Below are 14,353 nucleotides of genomic sequence, written 5' to 3'. Positions count from 1 at the left end.
GCCACATATACACTATTTAATTAGCCTGAGAAAAAGCAAAACTGTGGCTGTCAGTTTAAGAGGAACTACAGCAGCTCTATTAATAGTTTGGGTAAAGAGAATCTGAATCTGACCAGCATCAGTATATAAGGGGCATTGAGGATATATAACATGCAACACTAGAAATTGGTCAAGATTTTTTATATCCCGGTAGACATATTTATGCTGCTATCAGTGGGCACTGGGCAGGACCGCTTATGTAATTTAAACTTGACAGCAGCAAAGAAACATGAAAATACAATGCTAAACATGTCTAAAAATGAGAAACTTAAGTTATGTTTGCAGTGTAATGTTACAACTTGATGCGTTAATATTAAACTGGTGTGTGTACAGTATATTGGCTATTTTAGAACAGTTCTGAATGTGATTCATTCCATCAGAATACAGAGATGAATTCATTTTTTGTGCATTTTTAATTCAGCGAGTGGTGCAGATTCCTTTTGTCTTTAATTGTCATTAAGTGCTACATAAAGTGAAGCTGTATTGTTATTATTTATCTTTTTCTTTTGTGTCAATCAAGTTCTGAATAAAGACAACTAATCAATTAAGGAAGGAACTTTTATACACTAGTATTCAAAAAGTCAGATTTATTTATTATTTAAAAATACATTTATTTACTTATTCAGATTAATATTTTTTATAAAATAAATAAAATTGAGAAATATTATAACAAATAAATTAAATGTTTTCTATTTATTTTTCTGTGGAAGGCTCAGGACCAAAAAATGTCCATTCAATCGTTGGATTCGGTCCGAATTTCCATACCTCCACGCACCCTGCTTGCATAGAAATCACACGTCATCAGCACGTTCCATGAGGCTATGCAGAGTTGTAGACAGACAATACTGAGCGCTGCAAACAAACTGCAGCCACCTTTTACAGTTGTTTCTGAACCAAAACAACAAGCTTATGCAGACTCTGCTCTGACAGTGCTGGGATCATGTGTTTTGGAGGAGACGAGAAGGGAGGTTGGGATCTTAAGCTTTCAAAGCTAGCTTGCTATTTCTAGCTTTTCCGAAATTGCCTACCCTAGATTTAATGCTAAATACAAATATTAAAAAAACATCTGTGCAAAAAACAAAACAAAAAAACAAAAAACAACTACATCAACTTATATATACCAATACCTTTATCATGAAATAAAATAATTCACACCACCATTCTTTGTTCATATCACCCATCCCTACCCATAAGATATTCAGAAATAGAGCTTTAACTTGACAGGTCTGACTCTCAGCACAAGTCAAACACCTTAAACCAACACTGCCAGTCTGTAACACGTACCAACCACACGTATAGAATAGAGCGTGGATCTGAGACCACGATGACTCAGAACATTAGTCTCAAACGCTAAGGTAAGAGGCTGTTTATGGCCCAGTCTGCAGGCTATCTGAGTGGTGTTACTCTCACAATGAGTAGAGTCAGTGCTGGAAGGCATACATTTGAGGTGAGATGACTATTCTACATGTATAATTTAAAAAAAAACTAAAAAACACTTGCATTACTTGTCCATTCAAGCCTATGTGCAATCTCTCATCTGACCTGTCTCAGGGAACTGACCACATCAAGCACACAGCAAGAACTGTACAATAGATGATAAGTGTTACATGATGACATGGGCTGATAGGAGGAACTAGCTTCTTTTATATATACTTTCATGTCACGTGAGTCCACATACACACTCACCGTCTCGTTGCCAAAAAGGATGTCCACATAGGGCATAACCTTCATCAGGGCCTCCTTGAAGAACTCACAGATGAATGGAGCCGACAGATTCAAGCAGAAGATCTTGTTGTTTTCAGAAGCGTGTTTGGCTATCTTCAGGATCGACTCCAAGGACACGGTCAGGAAGAACCCCTTCAGAATAAGACAAAAATGATAGTCAAAACTTGTGCAGTTTTTGAGACTAGAGCATCTCAGATGGTTTATCACTTGGTTTGAGTTTCCTTTCTTAACGTTACTAGGAACATATAACACAAACAGGGTTTGAAATAAAAATTCACTCACCGGCCAATTTGGCTACTACATTTTTAAGTTACCGCCCATTCAGAACTTCTACTAGCCAAAAAAATTAAACCAATAAATAAATAAATCAGATTAACTACATAACATATATATATAATAAAATTTTGATTTGATACATTCATTTCTTATTCAAACTAAATCAGCCATTTATCATCCAGCCATCTCCTAACCTTCCTCTTTGTTTTTGTTTGTTTGTTTATTCACAATACAATACCTCTTCAACACATTACAATAGTACAGTTTGAAGATACAAAGTAGGTTAAGTATCATGAAATGGGTCTCCCAAAGAAGCTAAAAAGCTTATAAATAGGGGCCCATGGTTCTTGTACAAGTAATTATAAACAAGGTTCAGTGAGAACACAATAAGTGCACACAGGGAATACCACAACATACGTATTAACAACATACTCACTCATACAATCATACACACATCCCAGTAATCCATGAAAGTCAGTTTTAGAATTAGATATAGGTTAATAAGAACTTATGTTTTAATTGTCTTTTGAAGTTGGAGATAGTGGGCAACACCTTAAGACCATCATCAATCCCGTTCCAGATCTGCGGCCCCTTACAAACAACACTCACACTGGTGCGCACATGTCGGCGGTATTTTCCGAATATAAGTGGTTTGATTCTCGTTTGGTATGTATGCCGGGGGCTGTAGATAGGAACAAGACTACTCAACCTAGGGTTCAGGCTATTTACGATTTGAAACATTAGACAGGCATTATGATATTTATTTAGCTCAGCCAGTCTTAATATCTTAAAGTGATAAAAAAGGGGCGGGTCGGGGAATTTATCTCCGACCAGGACAGAGCCCGTATGGCTTTCTTTTGCAAGGTTTCGAGTTTTTTAAGATGACTTGTAAAGGTGTTGCACCATATCACATTACAATAGATAAGATGTGGTTCAAAGAGAGTTTTATACATCATCATAAGGGCAGACAGAGGAAGAAAGTGCCTGATCTTATAAAACAAGCCAACATACTTTGATAATTTATTTACTAGATGGTCAATATGACATTTAAAGCTAAGAGATTCATCAATGAGGACCCCCAAAAATTTTGTTGAGTATACTCTTTTTATTACCTGCCCATTGATTTTAATCAGGCATTGTGCAGTGTTTTTTAAAAAAGCTGATTTTTTGTTCGCATTAAATAAAATGAAATTTGTTTTGCTAATATTTAATGACAGTTTGTTACATTTAAACCAGGAGTCAACTTTAGTTAACTCTGAGTTTACTATATCTTGTAGTATATGTGGGTTTCTGTGTGATGCAAATAGATTTGTGTCGTCAGCAAAAATTATTTTATGAAATATTTTAGAGGAATTTATAAAATCATTTATGTATATAATGAATAGAAGTGGACCCAAGATTGAACCTTGGGGGACCCCATAGATTATAGGTATACAAGTAGAGTTTTGATCATCGACATGGACATACTGTTCCCTCTCATTTAGATAACTTCTGAACCATTCAAGTGCTAGACCTCTGATACCATAATGATGTAATTTGTATAATAAGATATCAAAGTCAATGGTGTCAAATGCTTTTGATAGGTCCAAGAAGACACCAACACCGCATTTTCCCTCTTCAATACAGTCATTAATTTGTTCTATTAAGTCGAGTATTGCCATACAGGTTGTGCTCTTTTTTCTAAAACCATATTGTGAAGGGACAAGAATATCCAATTTGTCAAGATAACCACTAAGTCTATTGTGTACCACTTTCTCCATTACTTTAGAGAAAGTGGGTAGAATTGATATGGGCCGGTAATTGCTCATATCATTTCTGTCACCAGATTTAAAAATTGGGATTATCTTAGCAATTTTTGTCATTTTTGGTACAGTACCAGTAAATAAAGAAAGATTAATACAATGAGCCAATGGTTCTACAATAATGTTCGCTACTGCCTTCATGATCCTACTGCATATTCCATCCACACCAGCTGAGCATGAGCTCCTCAAGTCCAAAATGATCTTGAGGAGTTCAGTACCGTCTGTCGGCATCAAAAAAAAATGAATGAGTGTAGCTACCAGAGAGAAAGTGCTTAAAGGTGACATCCTGGGGTTGGCTTATCTTTTTAGACAAATTTGCACCTATTGAAGCAAAATGATCATTAAAAGTCTGTGTTAGATCAGCTTTGGCATCACCAATGTCAGGTAGAACAATCGGTTTATGCCTCCTATTAAGAACTTCATTTAGAACATTCCATGTCCTCCTGCAGTCCCCCTGCGAACCTTTTAACAGTTCGGTATAGTGAATTCGTTTTCTTTTTCTTATGATTTGTGTTAGTTTATTTTTATATGAAATATATTTCTCTTTTTTTAAGATAGATAGATTGGTGATGAGATTTCATCCTCATCACCAAAAATGTATTTTAGGTGGACAGATCAACACAGTACAAAGAACATCAAAACGAGGTAGGATATCTTGGAAAATAACAATGTATTTTCGGTTAACCAAATGCTTTTTAATCTTCGGTTTTGCTTCAATGCAACTGAACAAGTGGGCCGTTATTTGTTGCTTAGTGAAGTGCATGTTCAAGTAAGCCAGATATGAGCAGATTCTGCGCAATACGCTGTATTTAATATACCAGGATGACTCACGAGTGCAGTATTTGCGCTAAATCAGCGGAAATTTGGTTTACACAAACTTCCCCAGCAAAGTGAGTAAACATTAAGTAACACGGCTAATTGGCTAGAGATTTGACACTGGTACCCGCCACAGTCGATTTTTACCTGAATTTGGCGGGTGTTCATTTCAAACCCTGAACAATTAACCACATATGATAGCAGGCTTTTGGAGCTTCTATACAAGTAAATCTCAGCATTACAACGCAACAGAAAGAAAAAGAAAAATGCATGTTCCTCCTCCAAGTGGAGTAAACAAGGCTAAGCTTGATATAATGGAGAGTATGATGAGGCACAAATAGGATTAAGGTTTTAGGAGATGAGAATGAATGATGGCAAATGGAGTCCATAATTGCGCTGGCACTTCCATCAGAGAGCAAGTAGAGTTCAAAGTGACAACCCAATACAACAAAGGGCACCTTGGCCCACCTCCTCATACAAGAACAACTGCAAGGTCACACGGCTCTCGGAGGAGCACTTACATGTATACATCTTGTTTATGCCTATGATGAGGGCACTCTCTGAACAAACCTAACAAATACTACCCTTTTTTTTTTAAACTTTTTTTAAACAAACAAGTAATTTGGTTAAAAAGTCATTAAAGGCCTTTTATTTATATTTTTCAAACAAAATAAAAGGTACTGTAGCTGTACCCTTGTGTAGAGATAGTATCAGATGACAAGACTTCTTTAAGATATATACCATACAGTGGAGTAACTTTGTTTTAAAAAATGTGTTTGGGGGGTAACGCAATGCTATATCAGATATGTTCAATAACAATTGTAGAAAAAAAAACAATATGATGTCCAGAAATCAGTTTCAATAGTACATTAAGTTTTATGTGTCGACATGGAACACGTTTAAAGTAATAGTTGCATTCTTACATCTACAATAATAAAATATATATTGTTAGTCCCAGGTTTCTTCACGTTAGTGAACAAATACATGGACCCGCAATCAGTATTCGTATTACCTAATGGTCTGGTGGTAGAACTTTTGTTAAGTGCGTCAGAGGTTACGGATTCTAATCCGCCTGTGTATAGTTTTTTTTTCCTCAAAATCTAAGATGTTAATCAATGATTGTATATCAAGAGCAGGGACACGTTTGTGTACATTTTGTTTTTTGATTTCACCGGAAAGAACAGAGTCTCTCTGCATCGGCATTAAGCGATACATTGAAGCACTCGTCTGTGTAAAGTCTGTGCACGAGCCAAAAGAGAACATTCGCCACTCATAACATTGGCAACAAACACTCAGCATGAATTCAAAAACAACACATTACAGCGCCAGATCGCCTCTTATTTAAGACAAATTAATGTAAACTGGATGCGTTTCATTTGCATTAGGTATATCCGTGCAGCGAGAGGTTTCAAAAAGTGGTGGGGACAAAATCGACCCTGGCAAAAAGTGGTGGGGACATGTCCCACCCAAAAATCACTCTATGATACCATAGAGAAAAACTAGTCTTGTACTCGTATTTAAATTAAAAAAATAATAATAATAATAAAATACTGAGTACTGTTGCAGTAACTTGGCATAGTAGTATCAGAAGGCAATACAATGATACTTCGATATATATATATATATATATATATATATATATATATATATATATATATATATATATATATATATACACACACACACATACGTAAGTCTATTAAAAAAAATAAAGTACAAACTTAAAAAATGCTGGATACTGTGGGAGTATGCTGGTTTGGTCATAGTCCCAGATGGTAATATCATTATGCTTCATTACATACCATAGTGCAATCAAAGAAAATTACCAGCACCAAAAACCCATGTGGTATATCCATGGTACCATGTCCTAAAGACATTTACACCACATTTAAAACATCACTTTATGTATGAAATGTATAATTATAAGACATCCAAAAACAGAGTGTCACAACAAAGTATATAATGCTCCCAGAAAGGCAATCTGAAGACATGGTGTGATTTTCCCCTTGCTTGCACAGGACGGTCTAAGAGAGCCATTTGAGCCCAATGTGATGGCTGCTCTCCAGCCTTTGTTCCAGGAGGACAGGAGTAAAAAAAAAAAAAAAAAATGCTTGCATCTGATGAAGTGGAAAACAAAGGTCTTGTCTGGACTCTTCTTACCGAGAAACAAGAGAGGCTCCTCAGTTCATTGTGTGAATGAATACAGAGCTGGTAAGGAAACACCTTCACGTTTAAACCTGAAACCCTACACTGGGCCTGTTTCTTCGATACAGTTCTTGCACTGAGAGAATAATTCAGAGATACAGCGCAGGTGAGATTAAGGGGGATAGAAGGACACAGAGAGGGAGAAAATAGAAAATATAGAGAGAGAAACACAATAGAGAGAGAGTGTGTGAACGAGAGAAGGGTGCACTGCTAGGGGAGCGCTGGCTCTTACTAAAGCTCAGAGCACTGCATTAAAACAGATGAGGCTTTTGTAGCTGAGAGTAGAGAGAAGTGACCTTCATGCGTTCAGTGTGACTGTGTCAGCTATTACAGCATTCACACAGGGAATCTGAGAGGCTTGTTCTGTCACCAGACACATGTGAGCATATTGTACATTACAAAACATCCATCAGCTATCGTCAATGGATTACAGAAGTCATCATCTTCACCTATCTAAAATACAGCATGCGGATAAAAAAAAAAAAAGTTATGACATCTGATAGCTGTAATATCACAAATGAACTCTGGGGAACATCACATTGTTAGTGAAATGTCACTTTGTGACAACAATGTGAAAAAATAAAACATCTTCAAAAAAAATCTTGTTTTTAAATATTTTTATACAATTTAGCATTTATTTAGTATATCTATGTGTGTGTAGCCTATATAAACTGTAAAAAATAATAAATCTAGTATTAAATTACATTAAATATTATATTACAAAATAGAAATTGTAATTTGACAATTATAACAAAATATGATCTTAAATTAGTGTATTTTAAAACACAAAAAATATAAATACATTATAATATACATATAATACATATGCACGCATACATAAAGTGTAAAAAACAAATATATTTTAATATAGATTTATATATAAAATGATATTAATATACAATTATATGTAACATTATATAATTATAATGTTACCAATAAAATAGGATATTAAATAAAACCGTGTAAACTGTAAAAATAACTGCCACAGTATTGTGAGGTTAAATAAACTCAACTGATCAACCAAAAATCACAACTAATCAACTGTGGATGGCGTGTTATACACATTTCATCATATAATATTGCTGTAAACATAGCTTGACGTAGTAAGAAATAAAATGCCTTTGAAAACAAACAGTATGGTGGTTAGACTAGCTCAAGCCCAACAGCATCCTGGGTAGCTTTAGATGCTGTCTGTGCAGAGGTAATGGACCATCCGTGCGTACGTCTCTCAGCATTACCCTCGTCATTAGCACACCTCGGCTATGATGTGCGAGCATCGTTTGGGAGAATCAGCCCACTGCATTATTGGAACTTTAATGTTGGTGTGTTTGAAGTTGGAGAGATGGCCAGAGGGAATCTGCTTTAATGGATGTGCCGCTCTCTTTTCTCCCTGAACCCGACTCCACTGGCACTGCCACTTCACAGCTTTCTGAGGAGGAAGAGTGCCAGAGCCTGCCGTACTGTCCTCCCGCTTTCAAAAGTTTCGCAATTCTCTGGACATCCTTCTGAATAAAAAGCACAATCTCAACATGAAAGGTCACCTGTCACTCAAAGAAGCCTTAATGCACAATGTATCATTTATGAATTACTGCTGTCTGTCACATGGAAATGCGTGTATCTAGACGAGTCCATTCGGCGGCAGAAGACACGGCCCTAGTGCTGACAAGACATCTGGTCCAGTTTATTAAAGCCCTTCAAAGGGCTGTGTTTAGCATTCTCTATTGAATCTGCATGCTAAACAGCCCTCTCAAGCCCATGTGCTCAGAGAAAGAGAAGCCTGCTGCTGGCTCGGTGCAGGCCAGCTTGAACTTCCCCGTACTAGAGCGAGCCCTTGAGATGAGAATCTTCACCCTTTCACATGTCATACGCAGGTTTTTATCTCTGTAAGAGTCCCGTGTGAAGGATCAATACATGGCCTGCTCGGAGCAGATTGCACTGACCTGACACCTGGCTATCACAGCAGCCATCTTAAACAAGTAATACGCTGCTGCCTCACTTCCCTGGATGGAGTGGGCTGATTGTCATCCACCAAAAGAAACAGTGGAGTCTGGTTGGTGACCAGCTGATTTGATCCAATTTAATCTAGTAAAAAATATTTGTCCCAGTAAAAGGGTTTATGATCGTTACAGTGGAATTTCACCCTTGTGTCATTCTAAACATGTATGAATGAATTGTGTAAAACATGAAGGAAGATACTTTGAGGAATGCATTTTTTTCCCTCCATACAATGTAAGTCAATGGTCAAAGTCACTATAGCAAATCAGCTCAAGGGAAATATGAATAATTAATTATAATTTGTTATAATTAATTATAAATATTTGGATCAGTTAATAGAATTAACTTGATGTAGCAGAATTAATACAATCAACTAACCTGTTCGTCCAGCGAACTCAGTATTCATTATTTATTAATTCTAAGAAATGTTCATTTCCGGTGTATGGGAAATAACTTTCATTCTGTACAGTACTACTCTACTCATATACTGGAGTCCCTAATCGTGCAGATTTGGGCTACATGCTCAGAGTATGAACCAAGAACAACTTTAAGTGTTTAGTCTAGTTAATACAATCTAACTAACCTATGTGACTAATACACACACATACATGCAGACAGTTAAGCAATGGAAATAGAGCTGAAGCAGAATACAGGAAAGCATGAAGTTATAGCATTGTTTGAAATTCAGCAGATCAACGGCCTTGAGCAAACCATCAATTTCTTAGTTCTAACGCACACTTCTTTAAAAGGGCAATAAGACTAAGTTTGATAGTTGCATGTCTCACCCATTTGAATAAAATTGTCCAATTTGATGAGGCTCCAGTTGATCTTTGCTGAATTTGTCTTGATGAGAGAGAACCAGTCAGAGGATCTTTGGTGAATGGAAAGTCAAGGCCACAACATGGCACAAACTTGGCATCTTCACAACAGAATTTCTCAGAATCCTAATGATCTTGTGATCAGTGATCTTTTAAAGTGTGAAGATGTCACACCCTCGGGAGGTGAGTGAGCCAAAAAGGAGTTGTTCCTTTGGAGGGAAACTTTAAGATCCTTTGTCTTCTAGAATGGTGTTTTGCATAAGTAATTTGATTGGGTGTCAATGGAGAAACTATTAAAGATTCTTATAATATAATACTAATATGTTGCATTGGTATCGACATATAATGTAAATGATCATTCAGGTCATTAAAATAAACTCATAGGTACCAAAGATACCATTAAGGATAAAACATTCATTCAAAGATTTTAGATTAATACACAGACAAAACACTATGATTACATAGGACAATTGGGTTCATGGTTGTTCATATCAAGTGATTATATAGAGGGTATAGGATTAGGATGGATTTTTATAGAAAAAGGGTACATTTGTCTGTTTCAAAGTGAATTTAGATGGAAACTCTACATTCCTTTGAGTTGGAAGTGGACTGCGAAGTGAACTTCAAAGGGTATTTTGCCATTTTAAGTGAGATTCCAATCCGAAGGGAACGAACATGTTCAGTTCGAAGGCCACAGCAAACGGCATAGGGAATAAGGGAACATCGATACATCACTTCACAGAAAGTGGAGAGCGAAAATCACCCAACTGTCATTGTGCACCGCATCACCAGTCTGAACTAACCATAGACCAGAGTCGTTGGAAGATATTTTAAATTTCTAACGGCTCTGAGTTTACGTATGCATTTGAGTATTCATAAATATCGTTATTATTATACAAACTAGAGTATTTATGAATGGTTGGGGTGATGAATGTTACATTTCCATAGTCTATTGTATGAATATCTAAACAAATTAAAAGTGTTGAGAAGCAGCTGAGCTGTCATTTTTTTTATTTGACTTTATTTACCTCAGGAATATTTGCTAATTGCTATGCAGCTGCGGGTGGGCAAGAAAACGCACGAGATGAGACCTCTACAATTATTAAGACCATATTAAGAGCACATTTATATATAGGCCTAGATAACCAAATCAAAAATGATTTTCATATTGAATGACCGTTACAGTATAGCTTATGTTTAGTAGTCTAGTAATTAAAGTAGTCAATACAATTATAAACTAATACACTGTTTTGAATTTTACTTATTAGATAGGCTATATACTGTGTTTTGTATATATATAGGCATATTATATGATTTTAAATTTTAAAGTAAAGTAAATTACAATATTTATTTAATATTGACCCCGTTGTTGCCTTTCTTTGATGACGTTGCAGGGCATTCCAAATGAGCGATTATTGTCAGCGAAGTCCACTTCAACTGATATACCGTGTTCAAGGAGTAGGGAGCAGTGAACACTGCGTAGGGACCCTGTCAAATGGAAGGCACCTCTGGTGTTAGCTGCTATTGGGTGTTAGTACCTCATTGGTCTGCTTGTTAGGTGAGGGGTACTGTGGATTATTTGTTAAATATAACAAACAACTGTGTCTGATCTGTCTCAGGTGCTTCATCACAATGGTATGAATCGCATTTTCATTTTTTTTAATGAACAGTAGGAGTGTAACGATACACTGTTATATCGTGATATCGCAATATAAAAATGCGACAAAATGTACCGTTGATGTAAACGATACGATTCACGATATAGAGTTAGTTTTATCCAAGACTCAGCTTAAATGGTAAATGGTAAATGGACTGCATTTATATAGAGCTTTCACAGACCCAATGGCCACCAAAGCGCTTTACAATTTGCCTCACATTCACCCATTCACTCACTCATTCATACACCGACGGGCGACGGCAGCCATGCAAGGCGCCATCCAGCTCGTCGGGAGCAGCTGGGGTTAGGTGTCTTGCTCATGGACACCTCGACACTTGGTCAGGTGGAACCGAGGATTGAACCACCAACCTTCCGGTTTGTAGACAACCTACATGAACCACTGAGCCACTGCCGTATTTATAAAGTATAATTCACCCAAAAAAGTAAATTCTGTCGTCATGTTCTCACCCCTCATGTCGTTTCAAATCTATACAATTTTCGGTAACGCTTCCTTTTACAGTACAGTACTTACGTGTACTTACCTAGAAAGTGCTGGCTAATATAAGGAAAGTACATGGGTTAGGGGTAGGTTCAGGGTTAGTACCTAGTTATTACCCAGTAATTGTAATTACTATAATAAGTACATAGTATGTACATGGGTAACAGGACTGTAAAAGGAAGCATTACCCAATTTTCTTTCAATTTCCAAACACAAATAAGGATATTTTTATGAAACCTGAGTAATTTCTATCCCTTAAAGTGAAAGCGCAAACATCATTTAAATCACCATATCACATTTAGTTTTAGTAGTATGATTATTCAAAGCGTTTTAGATGGTTTATCCTTATGTATAGTGCATTACTAGCAGGAGAGGCCGGACATAGTGAGCACCAGGAGAGTCTGTGCACAGGCGGCTTGTCTTTGTAAGAGATCCAACGAACGCCTGCATTGAAGAAAATGAAAGTTTACAGAGTTTTAGTGACATTACTACATTAAACTACTATATATAATGTTGAACAATGTATAATAATGCAATGGGGGAATAGTTGTGGGTCCTGATAATAATCAAATAATATTATTTTAATAATAATAAAGTAATAATAATAAAAAAATATCATAAAATATAAAAAATAAGGGCTTAAAATATCACGATAGTATAGAATTGTGAGTTCAGTATCGTGATTTGTATCGGATCATGACATAAGTGTATCGTTACACCCCTAATGAATAGATCCGGTCTAAAAAATGTTATTGAACCAAAAACCAGAAGGGGTATTTTCTCAGTGCAAGATGTTTTATTCAGAGTGTCTCAATTACACCAATTCAACATTAGATAAATCCATTTTAATAGGAAGACACCGCAGGATTGAGCATTCCAAAGGGAATGAAAGATGTTTGATGTTATCTGCTCATCTTACTACACTGTAGTCCTCACAGTCCACATCACATCTGGTTTCTTTTTGCCTGTCTTAAGAAACATGTTCTACAGGGCCTTATCTAATATTGCTGCTCAGTTTAATGGCAGGCAGCATGTGACATGAAAGCTCAACAGCTGCCAGCTCTCACGGTATTCTTTTTCGATTTCTTCCTGGGCCCCATCAAACGTGTCTTTATCCGACTGCGATGCCAAAAGGAAAAGCCTGTGCTTGATTAAAGAATCATTTTTTTATAATGAATACCGAGACAACCATAAACATCAAGAGAACATCAGTGCAAGTGGGCCAGAGTATCACATCGCGATGGACTTAATCTGAGCGTTTATTTCATGTTAAGAGTCATGTTTAAAATAAACACAGCTGATGGTATGTTTGATTGATTTTCGAAATCAAGGTTAGGAAAGGAGGATGCTTATAAATGTAATATATTGAATCACTAGCTAAACAATGAATTCTCAGTGAACAGGTACAGGTCAATACAAGTCGAGATAGATTTAAAAAACCAGACGCCTTAACCACCGTCCTCTAGGGAGAGCAAGGCTATTATTATATTCATCTACAATAGCTGTGGGAGGGAAAGGGGAGTTCAGTTTTCTGGCAGGCCAACACAGCCTTCAACTTTAAAAATGACTGTGTAAAGAAATTAGACACTAGAAAAATATGTAATCAGCAATTTAGCAGTAATGCCCATAAATAAATAATCAGCACCTCCATTAGCCTGACATGTATCCGAGACGCAGTGCGTGACGCGACTACCGGATTGTCGGCGCACTCGCAGACAGTCAGTCCATTAAAGAGAGCCATCCGTCCTGGTGCACTTCCCAACGCCACTTCAGGTGGAGTGTGTTATTCTGTGAGCCAAGGGGCGGCAGGCCCAAAGCGCTCATTTGTAGCACCATAAGACAGGTCGTAATTACACTCACCCAGCACGAAGGGAATAGGAAGAGAGCCCCGAACCTGACACATTAACCCTATGAGGAGGTTAACCATTATGGACATCAGAGAGCTAAAGAGAACTGCTGGGTTTTACATAATTAGAGTCACAGGATCTCTCAGAAGCCCCAGAGATCAAAACTTTAAGCTGTCGAGTTCGCACAACGTGCTGAGTACTTAGTGTTCAGAGAGCGAATTTATCTAGGATTTAGCACGGACAAAAAAAAAAAAAGTTTGAGAGTCCAAAGCCGTGAGGTGCCAGCGTAATAATTCATCACCTCGCTCCAATAACAAAACATCTATCCTAGAGAGAGCGAAGAGTCTCCAGATAAGGTGTTATATGTGCACTGGTGTGTTTTTGTTTGTTTTGCCTTTATTGTTAAAATGTCAGTCTGACAAGACGTCAAGATGGGGAGAGCAATGTGCTAGCGCTAAGAAAGCTTATGAGGGAAAACAAAGTAAACATCTTTCTGTGACTTTTTCAGACACAGAGACATTTTTCATGGTGCGACTCCACATGGGAGTGAGTGCATGAGGCAGATTATTTAGCACACAATTAAGAGCTGCTAAAATATGGCAACAGCTCGCCTCCTCTCGCTATCCTGGTATAATTAGATTTTCACCTGCTGTTGAGATACCGAAAAAAATGCT

At 37.0% G+C, this 14,353-nt stretch overlaps 2 protein-coding genes across 3 annotated transcripts in view; one reads left to right on the top strand and one right to left on the bottom strand.

The window, feature by feature from the left end:
• Nucleotides 1–14,353, bottom strand: part of adka (adenosine kinase a) — a 167,283-nt gene that overhangs the window by 41,406 nt on the left and 111,524 nt on the right. For both annotated transcript variants that reach the window (XM_056257081.1, XM_056257083.1), the window contains exon 7: nt 1,726–1,896. In XM_056257081.1, coding sequence (XP_056113056.1) covers nt 1,726–1,896 — 171 coding nt within the window. The remainder of the gene's footprint in view (nt 1–1,725; nt 1,897–14,353) is intronic.
• LOC130089651 (glutathione S-transferase omega-1-like) overlaps nt 1,265–14,353 on the top strand; it is a 220,928-nt gene continuing 207,839 nt past the window's right edge. Inside the window, exon 1 of the mRNA XM_056257089.1 lies at nt 1,265–1,268. The gene's annotated coding sequence lies outside the window, so the exon portion shown is untranslated. The remainder of the gene's footprint in view (nt 1,269–14,353) is intronic.

Source organism: Rhinichthys klamathensis, unplaced genomic scaffold (assembly GCF_029890125.1).
Source record: "Rhinichthys klamathensis goyatoka isolate OS25496 unplaced genomic scaffold, OSU_Roscu_1.1 h1tg000135l_1, whole genome shotgun sequence".
NCBI lineage: Eukaryota > Metazoa > Chordata > Actinopteri > Cypriniformes > Leuciscidae > Rhinichthys > Rhinichthys klamathensis.
The sequence above is the reverse complement of the archived record's forward strand: the minus strand, read 5'-3'. Positions and strand labels throughout refer to the sequence as shown.